At 43.3% G+C, this 19,868-nt stretch overlaps 1 protein-coding gene across 1 annotated transcript in view; it reads right to left on the minus strand.

Moving 5' to 3' along the window:
- TRPC5 (transient receptor potential cation channel subfamily C member 5) overlaps positions 1-19,868 on the minus strand; it is a 135,777-nt gene that overhangs the window by 86,081 nt on the left and 29,828 nt on the right. Inside the window, exon 2 of the mRNA XM_034782691.1 lies at positions 6,091-6,489. Within this exon, the coding sequence (XP_034638582.1) occupies positions 6,091-6,468 (378 nt within the window). The 5' untranslated portion in view covers positions 6,469-6,489. The remainder of the gene's footprint in view (positions 1-6,090; positions 6,490-19,868) is intronic.

Genomic DNA, 19,868 nt, shown 5'->3' on the forward strand with positions numbered 1-19,868 from the left:
TCTGAGGGGTGCCCAGGCTAGACCATCCATTAGAGTTATATGGGCCCACGGTGCCCACATTTCAGCAATATTCAGAGCATGGGAGCCCGGCTCCACCAATGTTCAGGGCCAGGTCTCTCTCCCCGGCCCCACCTGCCGCCCCCACAGTGTCCCCCGGCCCCACCTGCCACCCCCACGCACCTCCCCCGGAGCATCCCCGCCTGCGCCCTGGGCAGCGGGTGGCTGCCCTGCTGCTCCACGTTGTGTTCCCTCACTGGCTGCTGCTGGCTACAACAAAGGGAACGGCGTCGGCATCAGGCTAAGGTGGCTGCTGCGCCTCCAGGGGGGGTGGAGGCACACATGTGATGGCAGCTCCCCCCCCCCCCCCCGGGCACCCACCAGGAGACAACTCCGACTCTGAGGGGACTTCCTGGAGTCTGGACCTGAGCAGCTGGGGCTTGGGTAAGTGTCGGACTTGTGACACCCTGCCCCCCCCGCACGCAGTCACCACTCCTGCCCCTCACTTGGCAAGGGGCAGCCCCATCCCTCCCCTCCCCCCAGTGAGGCTACGGTGAGGGACAGCAACAGGGGAGGAGGTGCACACGTGATGGCAGGCCCCCCCCTCTCCCGGCACTCACCACAGGGGAGGCAAGGGGGCTTCCTGGACTTGAACAGCTGGGGCTTGGGTGAGTGTCATGACACCCTGCCCCCCACCCGCAGTCACCGCTCCTGCCCCATGCTGGGCAAGGGGCCGCCCCATCCCCCTCCTGTAGAGCATTGCAAAAGAAGGGGCTCCGTTTTGTTTTAATTTTAGAAAGCATTTGCTTTTGAGTGTTATTGATCGAAGAGTGCTTGGTTGTTTCCATATTCAAAAGAGTATTAATAAAGTTGATATATTTAGTTAAATATTTTTTTCTTACGATAGTAATATTGTGCAATATAGGGAAACTGTTAAACGCTTACTGTTTCCAGTCCATTTTTACATTAATTTTAAAATATATATATCGGCTTACAAGCCAGTTGGGGCGGGGGGTGGGACTTGGAGCCATTCTGGGCCCTACCAAAAATTATACAAACCTGCCACCTCCTGCACTCTGCAGCTGGTTGGTCCAAGCCATTCTGTGAATCGTTTGTGGGAGGAGTGGGCTTGTGGTGTCTTCTCCTCAGCCCTTCCACTGTGCTCCCCGATGCACAGTGACTACAGTTGTGGCAGGCACTTCAGCTGGCTGTGCCAGGAAGGAGGGATAGGCTCTTCGCACGAGGAGCCGTGTACAGGCCAGCCACAGGCCAGCCCTCAGTATTTTCAGACAGAAAGCGTAGACCATATCAGGCTGTCTGTATATGTCTATAAGAAGGTACTAGTGGCCTGCCATCGTGCAAAGACAGTCACAGACCTCGTTCAGGTGAATGGGTGTGATAAAGTGCTCTCCTTTGTGCCCAACATCAGGAGCACCTGAAACGCTTTTATAGGGCAAAACAACTGATGCCCCCAGTGTGAGGTCAAGAAAGTGTGGCGCTAACAGGGTTTCCAAAGCGCATAACTCAGGGCTAGGAGGCTGGAAGAAGGCTGTATGTTAAGCAGCTAGGAGTGAGCAATCAGAGCCCCAGAGCTCTCTCTCTGGCCCCTGGAGAGAAGCTGAGCAAACAGAACGCCTCTCTATGGAACAGAACTGACTGCGTCTGACTTCAGTTTTCTGCAAAAAAGAGCTGCCCGTGTGCAGTTTTGTGCTTACCGCTGTCCAGGGAAACAAACCCTTGTGTATAAATAAACAGATTGCGCTCAGAAAATAACCTGACTCCATGTCACTGATTTCTCCACCATACAGAAACCACTCTGCAAGGCTTGGATTTCAGCTACTGCTCAGCCAAAAAGGGGCAACATTTTTATTATTACTTGGTATGAATGTGGACACTCCAGGACCGTAATGTCAGCCGAGGAGGATCTGAACACGTGCACACACAGGCATACAATTCAACTTCAGCTGCTATTCTGTGCTAAGAGGATTTCTGGGGTACTCTTGTAAAAGATGTTTGGTGGGGAGCCACCCTAGGACTTCCCCAGGAAAGGATCCAGTAGAATGTGCATTGGCACTGCTCTGAGGTTATCATAAGGAGTCTGAGTTCTGACACAGGCTGCTCCGGGATTAGCTTTGTGGGTTGAGCCATGTGTCCTTATTGTGCTTAACTAGGCACTTCTTTTCATTTCATGTGATAAAACTGTGCATGAAATGAATACCAATTCATTAGTATTGTTGAGGCTGAAGAGCTAAAAACCCAGTCCTGCAGCCATCTGCAGGCAAACTCCCAATGAGGTCTAAAGAAGGGCCCGAACCAAAACCGCAGATCAGAACAACCTGAAATTCTGAGATGGTATAGCTAATAAATCCTGGTTTGTCCACCAGTTCTTATACTGACCCAGGGCCACTCAAAATGGGAATGAATTGGGGCTTGTGACAAACCTGTTTTTTGTCAGAATCTTTAAGGCCAGGAGGGACCATTAGATCATCTTGACTGACCTCCTGTCTATCACAGGCTGTTATATCTCACCCTGTGACCCCTGTATTTATAGATTCATAGATTCTAAAGCCAGCAGGGACCATTGTGTCACTTAGTCAGACCTCCTGTGTATCACAGGCGTTGGAACTTCCCCAATATAATTCCTAGAGCAGATCTTTTAGAAAAACATCCAGTCATGATTTTAAAATGGCCAGTGATGGAGACTCTACTTTGACCCTTGGTAAATTGTTCCAATAATTAATTACTCTCACCATTAAAATTTTACACCTTATTTCCAGTCTGAATTTGTCTAGTTCAACTTCTAGCCATTGGATTGAGTTAGACCTTTCTCTGCTAGATTGAAGAGCCTATTATTAAAGATTTGTTGCCCAAGTAGATGCTTATAGACTGAAATCAAGTCACCCTTTAGCCTTACGTTTGTTAAACTAAATAGACTGAGCTCCTTAAGTCTATCATTATAAATCGGGTTTTTCTAATCTTTTAATCATTCTAGTGGCTTTTCTCTAAACCCTTTCCCATTTATCAACATCCTTCTTGAATTGTGGGCACCAGGACTGGACACAGGATTCCAGCAGCAGTCATACCCGTGCCAAATACAGAGGTAAAATAACCTCTCTACTCCTACTCGAGATTCCCCTGTTTATGCATCCTAGGATTGCATTAGCTCTTTTGGCCACAACATCACACTTAAAGCTCATGTTCATCTGATTATCCACCATGACCCCTGAGTCTCTTTTCAGAGTCACTGCTTCCCAGGATAGAGTCCCGCATCCCGTAAGAACGGCTGACATTCCTTGTTCCTAGATGTATATTGAGTTAGACCAAAGCATGTCAGTCCTCAGGAGACTAAACTGTGGCACGCCCCCACGGGGAGAGACTGAGGTGTTCCCAATGTCTGAGGCACCTGCAATGGCAGGGAACTGATTAGGTGAGATACACTCTGATGATACTAATGGCAATTCATGCTCTATGCTGCAGAGCTAGGCAACCGCCCCCACCCCCCACACAGACACACAAGGTCCTGCCAATCTGACCTGGGGGGGAAATTCCTTCCTGAACTCAAATCTGGGGATGAATTTGACCCTGAGCATATAAACAAGAAACACCAGCCAGACATCAGAGGGCAGGTCTACGCTACCTCTTAAGTAGATCTAACTTACGTCACTCATGGGTGTGAAAAAGACACCCCTCTCCCCCGAGTGATGCAAGTTACAGCGACCTAAGTGCTGTCCACATGAGTGCTATGTCCTGTCTCCAGCTATAGCCAATCTCTGATGCTTCAGAGGAAAGCAAAACAAAAACAAAAAACCAATCCAGAATGCATCTAGCCAACTGTGCACTGGAGATCAAATTCCTTCCTGACACCAGCAGGTGATTATACTAGTTTTGATTATACTCACTGTCTTAATGCAGAGCTGCAAGTGTAATGAGCATGTCAAAGGCAATCCTGTTCTCCCCCCACCCTTGAAGAAAGGGGGTGACTCTGATAATGAATCTGATTTTGTGCCATCTGGATCCGATTCACTGGAACCAGGTGTATTTTGTGTGTTTGGGGATTTTATTGGGAACATTTTGCACAACTGTGTGTAAAATGTAACTTATATCAGGATGAAAATTGTTTTTCCTTAACAGACATGCACAGTTCCCACTGGCATTAATGGAACACACACACACACACACAAAGATATAAACGTTGCTGTAGAAAGAGAAGATAGATACGTATATAGTTAGTGCTTTGAAATGTAGCACTAAACTAAAGATGTTGGGTCCAAACCTCAGCTGATGTAAATCAGCCTAGCTCCATTGGCATCAATGGAACTATATCAACTTAAAATAGCAGAGGAATCACTAGGAATAAAAAATTCTGGATTACAAGAGAACTTTTTGAAGCCCACATAGAATCACAGCACTTGTGTTTAACCTCAGCATTTTCCCATTATACTGAAGACCCTTTCAATACAGCTTGAGTTTATCTTCAGTTCTGTGCTACCTTCTGCCATTCTGGTATATCTCTGAACAAGATAACCAGTCTTTCTAGAACAGTGAGAAAAGACTACAGTTCATTTTCCCATGTATGGTCCATATTTTGCCACTAACATCAGGATAAAACAGAAAAGTAGTATTTCAATTTAACTCTGTCAGAAAATATCTATCTATCTATCTATCTATCTATCTATCTATCTATCTATCTATCTATCTATCTATCTAATCTTCCANCTATCTATCTATCTATCTATCTATCTATCTATCTATCTATCTATCTAATCTTCCAGCAACATATTTCTAATTAGTATTCAAAGGATTTGTGGAATGGTATTGTTTCTGAATTGTAAGTTATCTTTGATTTGGAGTATTTCTTCATTGTTTGCTTTGGATTATTTACAACTATTATCAAAAAGCTGCACACTGGGGCGTTTTGTGGTTAAATCACATTAATCCCTCAATTCTTTTATACAACAGGGAACATGTTCCAGTGGATTTCAGAACAGAAATTAAGCATTGGAATGAACAGATAGGTAGATAGATGTTCTAATCAAAGGACAGGAAAAAATCTACAGTGCATCTAGTATTACGTACACAAAGCAGTCCATTTATCAGTTAAATTAGTTGTAAATGAGGATGAGAGAAAAAATTGTACAGTGGGCCCTGATCTTGCAAACACTTTTGCATGTGCTTAATTTTAAGCACATGGCCAGTCTCATTGACTTCAGTAGGACTGCCCATGTGATTAATGTTAAGCACATGTGTAACCCATGGTCTGTTACAGGTCCCCCTCTGTGCCAAACCACAGAGGAAATGAGTTATTGCACCCCACAACTACAGTGCTTTATTTCAAGCTGTAGTAACTCATGCTCTTTGCTCTAGAGGTCTCCAGTTCAATCGCCAGTCTGTTGTATGGCCATGCCGTGCCAATGCATGGCAGTTGTCATACGTGTAAGTGATGAAGTCAATGGGACTGCTCACCTGCTTAAAGCTAAGCACATGCATCGGTGTTTGCAGTGTGGGGATCTATCTTTGAAAAGTGATTCCATGTATTAATAGCAAGAAAACAATAGCTTAGGTTTATATATTGGAATTTAATTTAAAAAACCACTAAATTGCTACACAAAGTATCTATCTGTAAATCACTTTACCCACATCCTTAGTTTGGGATGTGAAAATGAATAGTATCTGAAACTGAAACTGCAGGGGGAATTTAAGTAAGGCAGAATGTGATTACGCAGATTGGAAATTGAGCAGGAGACCAGGACTGACACAGCTACTCTTACAAAAAGGACCAAAGAATCTTTCATTAGGATCTTCATTTTGTGTTTCCTGTGTCGTACAGCACCTCCAACAGCACAGTACCCCCACACCACCTCCCCAAACTCTTCTGGGACACTGGCTCAGAACTGATTCAGAGGGAAATGTGCTCTCTACAGACTCAACAACATCCTGGGATTTTGCATAGTGATGTCATATTCAATTCATAGCCCGGCCTTATCTAGCTGAGTCTGTGATCTGTCCCGCCCCTCTGGAGCTTCTGATCAACTGGGTAGCTCTTACCAAACCATGAGCTAATAGAAACATTCCTTGCCTGAATATTTGACTAACCTGCTTTTCACCACTTGGCTTCCTGTAACTCAGAAGCAGCTCCACGGCTCCAACCACCTCCTTCCGTATTGCATACAACAGAGCATCTCCCACGTAAATACTGTGGCTCAGCAGTAACTCCATGATCTCCAGGTTTTCATTCTCTATGGCTATTAAAAGGGCACTGCGTCCGAGAGGATCCATACAGTTAATGTTGATGTTGTAGTAGATTTCAGCCTCTTGCAAGGCATGTTTCACACTGGCATAGTCCCCCTTCTCCACAGCAATGAGATAGGCCTTCTCTTCCAGCGAGAGCTCTGCCTCTGCTCGCACAATCTGCAATGGGATCCGGTCTCTGTATGGTGAATAGTTTACCTTTTTGTAGTATAGCTGGGCCATTGTTCATAGTGACTGTGCAACCTGTTTGGAAGAAAGAAGAAGGACACTTAGAGACTGAAATTACAGCAACTACTAGCTTCCATTCAAGTGGGACAAATTGCTGAAGGTCAATTGTAGTGAAAGTTTCTGATCCCTGTGTCCGGGCTTATTTTCAGTACAATGAGTTTAATATTCCCCAACACTCATCAAATGAGGGGTTACATGGAAAAGTAGAAGTTGCAGTGTCATATTCCTCAGGACAATGCACAAAGTGATACTGGTTGTACTTTAAATGCCATGCCAATGATATTCTTTATCTGCTTACCAGCACCAGCTGTTGTTAGTGGACTATCCATTAAATGTGTGAATAAGTGGATTTCTCACCTCTGCTATGTTTCCACTCAGTGTTTTTCCTCTCCCTTTATAGTCATTGGGCCATGTCCTCAGCCGGTATAAATCACTATAGCTCCATTGAAGTCAATGGACCTGTGTTGATTTACACCATCCAAAACTAGCCTGATATACTTAATGAATTTTCCTTTTATTATGCGCTCTCTCGCTTGCTCTTTTTTTTCTTTCTCCCTTTGAAGAAGGGCTTCATTTCCCCCCTGTGTTTATACTCTGACCTGGTCATGGTTTTATTTTAAAATCTTAGCACATTTTTTTAATTTAACTTTCTCCCATTTATAAATAGGTCCTGAAGATGGGCTCACATTCACAACATACTCCAGCTCCCTAGAGTCAGCAGGGCTGCCTGCAGCCTAGGAAAAAACTTCCTTTGAACAAGTGTAGCAAATTGAACTTCAGCTCCATCCCATCACTACTTACTAGCCCACCAGGCTACCTAACAAATAGGCCAGGTAGCACATGGGATGGAAAAGCACCACGCTGAGGGTACAGGGGCCTTCAGCCATTGTTTAATGTTGTTGTCTGCAGGCTGGGGCCAGTGAGGCCCACAAAGTCAGTATCGTAGCAGCACATAAGTTAAAAACACCGGTTAGAGCTGTTTGCCCAATGCAGAATTGTTCCACGCAGAAAATTTAACAGGGTTTGTGTCATTCAGTTTTATGCCAGGTGGCAAGGTGAGATTTTTAAGGGGAGAAAACAGATGGAGAAGGAGGGTTTTGTGATTCACACGCAGGCCTGGGAGTCAGGAGGTCTGGGTTTTATTTTTAGCTTTGCCACAGATTCCCCATACAAGAGCCGACATCTTTTTGTACTTGTGCTTTCAATGATGTGATCAACCTCCATTTTTTATGCTGAAGTGTGGGTATGTCTGACTCCTGTCCTTCAGGAAATATATGTATCTTGAATTCAGAACACCATATGTTAAATGTTTTAAATAATGAAATGAAATTTTAAAAAGTATGCTGTCGAGATTTACAAGCCAAAAAATAGACCAGCTTTCCATCTATCAGATCTGACCTTCTGTAACCCAACCAATTATTCACTTGTTCTATCCAAAATAGAGAGTTTATTATTTTCTTACTGCTAGACTACCAATAAATCAACCAGTTTAGCATGTTGTCCTGCACGTGCACCGGGTTTTTTTGTGTTATTGTGATGCCTTGTTTATGTGTGCAGTAAAACTATCAGTGAAGGTGGGGAAAATATTTTCATTCCATCCACTTGTTGTGCAATGAGTGCAAATACTTTTTATTGTAATCTGCATAAATATCTAAATCTGAAGTGTGTGTTCACAGCATCTCGCTACTTAGTGTGAAATTTAAATTTCACTGAATAGGCTGCGGGGTTAACCAGTCAGACCTGATGTGGCAGTTTCCTATTGTACAGAATATTACACTACAGGTCTATCTCTGCTCTCTACGATGTGGCTTCAGAAGTGCTTGCCATAGGGCAGCTGCATTTGGTAGATTAAGGACTGAATCAGATTCTCTTTTAGCTCGAGTATTTAGGGCAGGGGTGGCCAAGCTGTGGTTCGGGAGCCACGTACGGCTCTTCAGAGGTTAGTATGCGGCTCCTTGCATAGGCACCGACGCCGGGGCTGGAGCTACAGATGCTAACTTTCCAATGTGCCGGGTGGTGCTCACTGCTCAACCCCCTGTTCTGCCCCAGGCCCTGCCCCCCCCCCGCCCCTTCCCCCCAAGGCCCCTCTCCCTTCCCACAAGCCTGCCATGCCCTCACTCCTCCCCCCTCCCCTCCCAGAGCCTCCTGCACATGTGAAACAGCTGATTGGGGCAGGCAGGAGGTGCTGACTGGTGGGGCTGCCGGTGGGCGGGAGGCACTGGGGGCTGGAGGGCGGGAGCTGATGAGGGGCTGCTGACGTATTACTGTGGCTCTTTGGCAATGTACATTGGTAAATTCTGGCCCCTTTCTCAGGCTCATGTTGGCCACCCCTAGTTTAGGGGCTTGTGTTTTCTGAAACAGGAAGATCCCAGTTCTATCCCAGCTGTCACCATGAAATTGTGGGTGAGTACTGGCATGCAGCAAAGTGACATCTGTGAATGTCTTAGGAGGCCATATATTTGTTAGAACGGGTTAGGCATGTCAGAAAATGCTCTGTGAGAACCGCTGCTACTGATGAATATGGGCGTATTTCTCAATTTGCAAGAATTACAGCTCCACTCACATCTGTTTAAACCATTAGAAGCACATATGCTTTAGACACAATCTAAGATATGGTTCAAGCCTTACACAACCAGTCTTAAGTACTTTGGCTTCGTTTCTTGACGCTAAACATAGTGGCTTCTGTTATTTTGTTGTACATATTGTCTGTGGCATTTGCGTGCTTAAGTGACGTAACTTAAACAGACAGCACAATGTGCTAGGATGGTAGCCAGTGAGTAAGGCAGCCAAGCCATTCCCAGACTGATCATTTTCTGTGTCCCCCCACTTCTAAACATCTAAAAATCTAGTCTAAAAATCACAGCCCTTGCTGACATGGTTATGCCAGTTACATTTGTTAAGTGTAGACTTGGCCTAAGTGACTTAGGAGCCAGCACCTATTGACATTAAATAAGACTTAGGCTCTTAAGTAGTCAAGAAACTTTAAAATGGGGCTATATGTCTCCTATGTCACTTAGACCTGGTCTACATTACCCTAGGTCTAAAAGGCATCATTCTGGCCAGAAAGATGGGAGCTACAACACAAGAACGTCAGGAGGTTGCAGGGAGTTAAGGGGCTAGTTCCGTTGTCCTGGAAAGATTTCCATGGGTGTCAACAGGTGATGGAAAGGGTATGAAAGCAAGGAAGGATTGAAGTGAGAGTGATACAGAGGACCACATGAGAAGGGAAACATCATTCTCTTGTGAAGATTGATGTTTCAACATGCCTGAGATCTTTTGGTGAGAAATTCGAGTCCAGCTGGACATCTTTTACTCCTGTTTCTATTCGATTTCATGGAATTTTTTGCAAATAGTGGGCCAAATTCTGCAATGATTTTCGATCACTGCCACCCTGTGGAAATCAGTGGAGTGGCACTGGGTGTAAATCACTCCAGAATTTAGTCCATTGTCTTTCCAATAGCTTTTTGTAAAGGAAAAAACCCACAATTCATATTAACTTCTAAAATAGGTAGATCCTGGCCCCCAGTATAGCTTAAGGCTCTGATCCATCAAAGCATTTGCTTCATTTCAAGCACGTGAGAAGCCCCATGAAATCAGAGTAGAAAACTTCATCAACTGAATTATTTGCTCCAAATTATTCATTCAGCTCTGTTAAATGCACTGTCACTTGTACAGCTGCTCCCCCCTCAAACAAACCGCTGCCGGGGGTGGAAAGTTTCACATGATAGCGTGCAATGTCCAAGCTAATATATTTCTCATTGGGTTACACCGCAGATTGACCAAGCTGTTTGTTAACTCTTGTTTGTCTGCTCAGATTTAGATCTAGAATGGATGAGGAGGGGTTGTAGATGGAAGTTCTGATCTCGTTATATCTTTCCTGTAAAATCGGGACATAAAGCCAGCCATAGCAAAATGATCACATATACTCAAATAGCTAACAAATTACCGCAAGTGCTACTGTATAGTGTGTCACTCACTTTCATACTTCACTAGCCTGCTGTGAGCAACATCATACGCATAAAGAAGTAATGATTGCTGATCAGCAGATTTGCATTGACCATTGCTGCTTATTTATTCTAGAGAGAGAAACTTGCCCTCTTATGAGCATTTAGGGAAATGAAAAAAAAATATTGGTGAACTCAAACTCAGAAAAGATCGTGTGTAATTCCCAGGGACATCAAAGGGAAGCAGCAGCGAAGTATTTGAAATGTAGCAAAAACAGAAACATGGTTGCTATTACACAGTGACTTTAATATACTGAAATCTGCCCAGAAAGCTTGAAGAATACACATTTTTCATTTGACTTCCTTTCACAGAGCAAAGTCTCCTCCTAGCCAAGTTAATATTTGGGACTAGGGAAAGGTGTTCTGAATGGTACCTGTGCTAGATTTCAGAGGCATCAATGGCTATATAAACCCCATGTATCCACACAATAAAATGCAGAGCATTGTGAAAAACAAGAGAACCGGATAATAAATTGCATATCACATGGTCCATACTTTATCATTTATCTTTGACTATATTGCCTGCCTCAAGCTCATTTATTCCCTCTTCATCAGATCTACTTGTAATATTCCAAACTGCTTCAAAAAGCCGTCATTTTTATTTAAGCTGCCTGTTAAAGAAATGGGAGTTTTATCCCTTTAAATTTATCCCATTTAAAACCTCTATAAATGATCTGAAATAGCTTTTCTGTATCCACAGCATTAAGGTCTGAACTCTCGGCATCTTCCAGGGTATTTCCCATTGGATAGATTGGCATTGCCACTTAGCAAAGGGATAAAGTTCCCTTTCTAGTGCTGCAGAGTCAGGAGACATCAGAGCTCAAATATGTCAGTTCTCCACGACTGAATACTGCCCATCCTTGACTTTGGGCCAGTGTAGTTTTGGAAGGAACAGTCCACAAACGGGGAGGAAGAAAGAAGCCTTTCTCTGAGTTGTAGCTGAAATAAAAAATGGCTCTTGTTTGAAGCTATTGAGAGATTTCATACATTTCATGGCATATGCAAAACCCAGAGAAGAACTCTATCCCCATCCTATTCTAAAGCATACAAACATAACAACACTAGCTTAGGTTGCACCAGATGAGTAGGATATGGCTCTGTCTCCAAGAGGTGCAAAAATAATAAAAGAATTAAACTCCTTTCAATGTAACAACATTATTTTCCATAACACTTCTTCCTCTGGAGGGATGCACACTGATAAGCTTCATAGAAGAAGTGGATTTGAGGAGGCACAAGGGTGGCATGGAAGATGGCACAAAGATAAGACTGAGAGAAGGAAACAAAAGAAATGGTCAGGTGGGAAGCTTCAGTGACATGAAAGAAGCATTGGGGATGTAGGAAGAAATGAAATCAGGGAAATCTTATTACTAATAACTATATCTCTCCATAGATAGATACTAGCAATGATGGGGACACACAGCTGCCAATCATAAATGCTGCTTTTTGCCACTGGGAACATTTCATGATATTTCACCAGATTTTCACAAGATAATTTCTCAGGAATTTTTGGCATTTGTTTGCTTCTGCCCATCACATTTCAGAGAATATAATCCAGGGTGTGACATTCTAAAATTCTCATCCCTTGAGACTTCTGGTGAAGACTTAAAATGCAATGAGTCGATGTTAGTTTTTTTCCTTCTAATAAAATAGGACAATCTAGATAACTGGTTTATTTTTTATCACTTGTTTTCCCTGATGATTGACAGATAGACAGGCGACATAAATCACCAGGGCCTAACTATGTAATGAAAGCAGAATGTATATGTACATATATATAGTTTAAATTCAGGAACTCATTGCTGACAACTGTTGTGAACATCTGCCTCAGTGATGAAAACAAGAATCAAATACTCAAGAGCCACCTTTCCTGCTTGATGGAGCTCAGTGTGAACAGCCGAACGAAATCGCAGATTGGAGTAGTCAATCAAATACTGTATCTGTCACTGTGCAAATAGCACATTAGTTGTTCCCTTTTAGTGTAAGTGCATTCTGGAAGAGGTTAACAAAATTGTGTGTGTGTAGCATTAAATGTTGTCAATGCATCTTATGTCACTTTGTCCTATGCTTGTATGGCAATTTTTCCTCCTTGGTATCTCAATGAAGACATCATCTGCACTTTTCATTCTCTACCTGGGGCTTGAGCTCTTTGAAAACTAGTAGGTTGAATTAGCTCTTTAGTCATCCTTAGAGTCTGTGAATTTAATAATATTGATTAATTTTAAAAGGTTGTAAACCTGTATTCTGACATAGTCCAGAAGGGCTATTTAAGTAAATATTATTACATTTACTTAATGGACCTACTGAGTCTGTGATTGGATCCTTCTTTTAAGTGCCTTAGTTCTTAACTATGCCGGAACAAGCATATGGCCTCAGGACTTTTGGAAAATAATACTTATTTTTTATCTTCCACAAAATATTTTTTTCCTTTTGCAAAAGAGACAATACATACTCAGTACAACACTTTTTCCATGGAGTTCAGTGGGAATCCTAAACCCCCTGCAAACTCATGAAGTCCCTATATCACAGCCACCACCTTTCTGGTCAGAAGCAGAACATTCCCTGACAATTTTTTAAAAACAAAAAGAGCCCGAATAAGCATATTCCCTCAGGAGTTTTGGAAAATAATATTTTTTTTATAACCTTCTGCAAAATATTTTGTTTCCTATCTCAAAGGGACACTACCCTCTCAGGAAGTTTAAACCCAACACTTAGGTAAAAATATATTCCCCTGTAGTGATTGCATCCCAAAGATTGTAACATTTTATTGGTACTAGGCCATGAGAACTAGAAAGTGAAACTGACTACTAACAAAATTAAAATTGACTAATCTAATTTAGTTGCCCAAACTGAGTTAAATGCTGAACGCAAAGAGACTACATGGTGAAAAGCAAGTCCCCAATTCTGCAAGCTCCACCCTAGTTGATCCAGATATAGGCTAAATTAACTTTTAAAAATTCTTTCAAATTTAATCACCTAAGGTGGTCGTCCGAATATATGAGGTCATTGTGGTGGTGTATATGATTTTCTAACCTTACAGAAAGAACAGGAGTACTTGTGGCACCTTAGAGACTAACAAATTTATTAGAGCATAAGCTTTCGTGGACTACAGCCCACTTCTTCGGATGCATACTCTGAAACCTAACCTTACAGAGGCTATTTAAAAAACATGTGATACAGGCAAGAAAAATTAATAAGCACCCAACTCAGCCATTGCTAGATAATTCCAAAGTTGTGATACAAATTCACAAAAAACAGAATTTTTTCATTAACGGTGACTCAAAATGTCACAAATGAAGACTGAAATTTCAGCTTTAACTCTGAATTTCCTCTCTTTGGTGACATAATTTTGAAGTTATTTATGGGTGATTTGGAAAGCTTAAATCATTGATATAATTCTTTCTCCTTGTATAATCAATTGGATGAGTCACAACAAACTGCAAAAAATTAACACCCCCTTCCTTTTTTTAACATAAAACATATAACACACTTGGTGCTTTTGGCGATCTTACTAGACGTTTTCTTCTCCCTCTGACCATAAAACTCAGCTGATGACTTGGGACTCTTATGCCGCAACTTGCAGGCTGATCTGCATAGACCCCTGTACTGGTGCGGAGCCCCCTGATCTTCAATGGGGCTCTTTGCAGATGCAAGGGCCTGACTGAGTGGATCTCACTGCAGGATCAGGGCTTAAGAGTCCCACATCCTAGATGCCAGCTGAGATTTATATTCCGAGTAGAAGAGGTCCTTTTTTTAAAGAGGTGGCATTTTAATATTGTAAAATGCACTGAATGTAGAACTCAGCATTGAGGCAAAGGGAATTTTATATGGGTGTGTGACAGTCGGGGTCCAGATACCCCAGGGGGAGAAGAGGGAGTCTGAACCCCAAAGAATAAGCAACTGAATCAACTTATTGTATACAATATTATTATCTTATAAAAGTGTACCGAGTACAATGCCTAAAAACAGGTGTCAAGTTGGTCATGAATATCATTCCCTGATGGATGGATGGATGGATGGATGGATGGTGTGTTAAGATTTATGTATGTGTGCTGAAAATACGTTCCTAAAATGTGTATTGGGGGTTGATGGGGGCTGACTTGATAAACAAGTTTGTCCCAGTCTAAGGAATGTTGTTTTGCCTATTTGCCCGTCTCTCCAATGTAAATTGAGCAAGGTGATGACAGAGACAATGGAAGTTACATTTCAATCTGAGTCAACAGGGGAGGTGGGAAGTCAACAGGAAGAGACAAACAGCAGGGGAGAAGAACTTTATCTAGGGATAGACACTTCAGAAGATTACATTTCCAAGGTTTGCTGTACTATACAAAGGAGGGGAGAGAACCTCTTTGTTATCCATTGCTTATGTGACAACAAGAGGCCAGTGCTATGGGAATCTGTGAAAGGTGGATCCATCAGCAGGGTGGGTTGAAGACTCTGAGAACTGACTGTAGGTGCGGAATTGCCCGAGATCACATTTATAATCTGTTAAATTTAGACACTAGAAAGCATATTTTTACTTTTGTTTTTGTTTGTGACCATATCTTCCTTATTTTTTCTTGCTCTGTATCATTTACACCTATGTTCTTTATTAATAAACTTATCCTTAGTTTTACTATAAACCATGCTGTGTATTAAGTTAGAGTGTGTCCTCAGAAAGCCAACAGGCTAGCGCGTACGCTGTCTCTTTGGAGGCATCAGACTCAATCATTTCTGTGAGTGTCCAATGAGAGGGACCGGACCCTGCAGAAAGATGCCTCTGGGGAACTGGGGTTCACTGGATGTTACCTGCAAACTTGCAAAGCAAGATTCAGATGGGCAGAGTCTCAGGAAGTTTGCTAGTGAGGTAGACATCTGGTGGTATGACAGGAAGCTGACACACAGTTTACGCTCCAGCAGAGCTCACTCGTGCTGAGGCAGAGAGGTAACACGGTGACTTATGGTTCTGGTCTCCCTGACACACGCACACACTCCCTTCCCCTGGGGCCCCCTCCCCCGGAATATTCTATTCTGTTCTGCTTAGACTCTAATACCATGCCCATCACTACGGTATCTGAGCACCTTTACAAACCATACATTTGCAATCAGAAGGAGAAAGTTATTCCACAGCAGGACAAAATTTTCTTCTAAAGCTTTTCTCGGAGGACCCTGCAGCAGTCAGGCTGTGGCTGGCTGATTGACATGCACAGTGTTTGTATCTCAAGGTCTGTTGCCAGTCAAGAAATTTATCTGCAACAAAAAAGGCCGATATTCTCCCTTTCATGTCTGATGTTTCCCATTGCTGCTTTTTTTCTCCCTTGTGGCTCCTTCTGCTCCAAACTCTGGGATCTGTCAACCTTGATATTGTCTTTTAACAGAATTTTCCCTTTAAAATGCTGGATTCAGAGAGTATGGTTCTATACCGGCGTGGCTTAAATAAAATATTTTCTATTTGCACCTGGTGGGATTTTTGCAAGTTGTGTTAAAAATACAAATTATTTACATTCCTGCTTCATCTTGTAGGAAAACCTCTTAATAAAGTCACTAATTGTTCCAGGGCTGGGGGAGTTGGAGGACACCTGAAGTGGGACTAATAAGAAGCCCAGTATTGTGCGAGGGAGTCTCCGGGGAGACAAGAAGAATCATGCTGGCTAGAGAGTGTCCTCCCATGTTTGTTATCCACTAGCTGAGACTAGAGCAGTTGTCATCTAACACCCTGCACTATCCAGGCCATAATACATGTACAGATGCTAGGACAGAGTATCTCCTCTAGCAGCTAGAAGTGTGGGAAGTTAGGCACCTAAATACCTTTGAAGATCTGGGCCGTAGTATCTGAAAACTATGGCTTTTTGTAGCTAAGGGGGCAGTACTGTCTGCTGGTCAGAACAGGGGATTGGGAGTAAGAAGTTCCTGAGTCTGAGTCCAAGTTTTTCTACTGAGTGGATATGTGATCCTGAATAAGTTGCTTAACTTCTCTATAGCTCCTTTTTTATTCACAAACCCTCTACACAGGGCTGCTCTGAGGCTTAATGAATTAATGTCTGTTAGACATTTTGAGATCATCAAATGAAAGATGCTAAACAGGCTCAAAAATATTATCACTAATTTATCTACAGATTTTAATCTCTTAAGAAGTTTGTCACGGGTGAGGATAGTCAAGTTCTGGAATTGGCTTCCATGGGAGGTTGTGGAATCCCCATCATTGGAGGTTTTTAAGAACAGCTTAGACAAACACCTGTCAGGGATGGTCTAAGTTTACTTGTTCCTGCCTGAGCATGGGAGGATGGATTAGATGACCTCTCATTTCTATGATTCTATAAATTGCAGCAGTCCAAGCTCTTTGATACTGCCCCGCAGCACATCTGCATTAGGTGGCTGCAGTGCAAATTTCCCTAAGGTAGATAAGTCTGGTCCTCCTGGAAATCTCAAGCTGAAATGCCAGCCCATGTCCTGAAATCCTTTGCTGATGCTGATGCATACAGAAAAAGCTACCAGACCGACTCCTCTTATGATCTGAGAATGTGCCTTTAAAATAGACGTGGGGTAGGCTGGAGGCAAGGGAGAAAAGAACGTCTTATTGCGGGTATTCATCTTCAGCTCAGAACATTAGAATGGTCCATCAATTTAAGATAAGCCTCTTATACCAAGATTTATCAGCAGGACAAAGAGCAAGTGTCTGGCCTGTGAAGAATGACAATGTCAAATCGACTAATTACCTTTTGTACTTTTTCTTTTTAAACATTCTGATTAGAATAGTTGTACTGAGATAGGATATTGGAGGATATTTTGATTCATTACTAATTTTTCTTTTAAATTAAAAATTTGTTTTTTAAAAAATCCCAATCATTGCAAAAATAAAAGCCAATCTATATGTTCCATTCCATAGCCAAAAACAAAAAAAGGCAAGTGCCTGAATGATTATGCTGATGCTCTCCCTAGTGGGAGCTGCATTTCCCAGGGAGCAGACAAACTGATGTTCTGTAAGCCATAGCAACTCCATTGACTTTCACTTGCACAGCTGTGGATTTGGCCCACAAAAGTCTAAATGGTATCCACTGGACACGGATGGAAGTTAATTTTTCCAACATTTATTAAGCCATTTTGGAGGTCACATTTAACCAATGAGTGGTAAATTACAGAGAGCAATCTAGTCTGTGGCGTCTCCACATTGTGTAATTCAAACAGGTCCCCAGAATTATTCCCCTGGATTGACAGAGGAAATTATCACTAGTTAGGTGCCCAAATGGGCATGGGATGCCTTCTGATTGTTAAGAAGAACAATAGCGCTTACTAGGGCATTGATCCTGCACTGAGCAGGTCATGGGCAGATGCCTCCCTCTGGAGCAGTGGTGGGCAACCTGCGACCCGCAGGCCGCACACGGCCCGTAAGGGTAATCCCTTGGTGGGCCATGACACCGTTTGTTTACATCGACCATGCACAGACACGGCCACCCGCAGCTCCCAGTGGCCGCGGTTCACCGATTCCGGCCAATGGGAGCTGCAGGAAACAGCGTGGGCCAGCCACCACTTCCCGCAGCTCCCATTGGCCGGGAACGGTGAACCGTGGCCACTGGGAGCTGCAGGCGGCCATGGCTGTGGAGGGTCGACGTAAACAAACTGTCTTGCGGCCCACTAGCAGATTACCCTGACCGACCACATGTGGCCCACGGGCCGCAGGTTGCCCACCACTGCTCTGGAGATTCCACATCAGCACAGGAGTCTGGTATTATAGAGAAGAGAGGCATCTCCCAGTATGGCCCCATCTGGAAACTCAGTACAGTTTTCTTTCCCTACCCTTCTAATCTGCATACACTACACTAAGGCTCAGTGAATACCGGGAAGTTGCACTAATGTAACTACCCTGATGTCAATTACTGGGGTAAGTTGTACTAATAAAAACCCCATTTTGTATTGGTACAATGTTCCAAACATTTGTGGCTTACTTTGGTGTAATTACATTGATACAGATACACCACTTCTAATTTCCCTAGTCTAGGCAAACTATTATGTATTCTGGGTGAGTGGGTTTAACCCAGTGTCTTCTATAATCTGTGGGCATAACTGAGGGTGAGAACGGCCAGCTCTAGATTTTGCAGGTGAACTCAAGATAACAAGCAACATCTCATCTCCCACCAAGGGAAACGAAAGTAGGAACCAATATTAGGGTTGCCTGCATTTTATTAAATAACAATACATTCTCTCCAGGCCCATATAATTAGCTGGGGTCCTTGAACTCCTGGAAATATGGCCCTTGCAGATTCTGGGTGTCCCTGATTTGGCTGGATCTGTCCTGAAAGCAATGTATTTTTTTTAATGAAATATATTTCCCAGATGAAACTGCTACTGGAAACAAATGGTCTCCATCGGTTTGGAACCCAAATGCAGTGTTCCACTGACCTGAAACCCACCTCCTTTCCTGGCACATTTCAAAGCAGCTTGATCAGAAGGCGTGAGAGTGAAAACGCCAAAAATGGAAATGGAAAGCGGGGGCATGCAGGGACCAGTGTGCCACAGTCTGCAAAGAAAAAAAAAGGGGGGGGGGAGACAGAGTGCTGGATGTATGTTTAAGCCATAGATAGGATTCCAATATGGGATTATTTCTGGTGTCATTAAAAGCGTTTAGAAAGTTGTGTTTAGAAAGTTTCTGCTGGTTCTGGAAGATTATTGGTTCCAGCTGAAAGGGAAAGGAATGTCGCTGCTACACGGCACATTCAGATAGTAGGGAGGAGAACAACAAGACAGCAGCAAAGGGAACCTTTCCATTGCTTCAACATGTGTTCTGAGGAATAAAACAATGACAAAGGGAAGGGTTGTGCCATTGCAATCACATTGTTCTGTGCAGCTAGAATATCCTATATATCAGCTCGTAATACAAGGAGAGGGACGTTGTCCCAGGATTGAGGCCCAGACACCCTGGATGTAGGAGTAATTTGCTCCCATAGTGAGGCACAAACCTGACTCCTTCGCCTCTAACAAACTGATCTGTGCTAGCAGTGAGGTAGTTAGAGGCACACCTGCAATTCAAGGGGAGTGGAAATAACACAAGATGAGGAACCTGTGACCTGAAGAAATCCTGCAGCATGCAAAACATGAATGCTGGCCATCATCCAGCCAGAATACAGCACAGGGAGAGCCCCAGAACTCCGACGTCCCCAACAGAACAGGATCAAAGGCGTCTGGGCACTGTTTGAGGAAGGGAACCAGGAGACAAACTAAGGGTTGGCACACAGTGCAGAGGTATGAGGCAGGGGTAGGGAGGACAATCTGTAATGGCAGGCAGAAAGATGGGTGAGACATGAGTGTGCAGAGGAAAGGAGATCTCAGAAAGTGCAGATAAGCTTTGTAAACTCCTCTGAACTTCCCAGGGCTTACCTGATGCAAAGGTCTATTAAAATGCCATTCTGTCAACCGCAT

This window comes from Trachemys scripta, chromosome 9, assembly GCF_013100865.1.
Source record: "Trachemys scripta elegans isolate TJP31775 chromosome 9, CAS_Tse_1.0, whole genome shotgun sequence".
Lineage (NCBI taxonomy): Eukaryota > Metazoa > Chordata > Testudines > Emydidae > Trachemys > Trachemys scripta.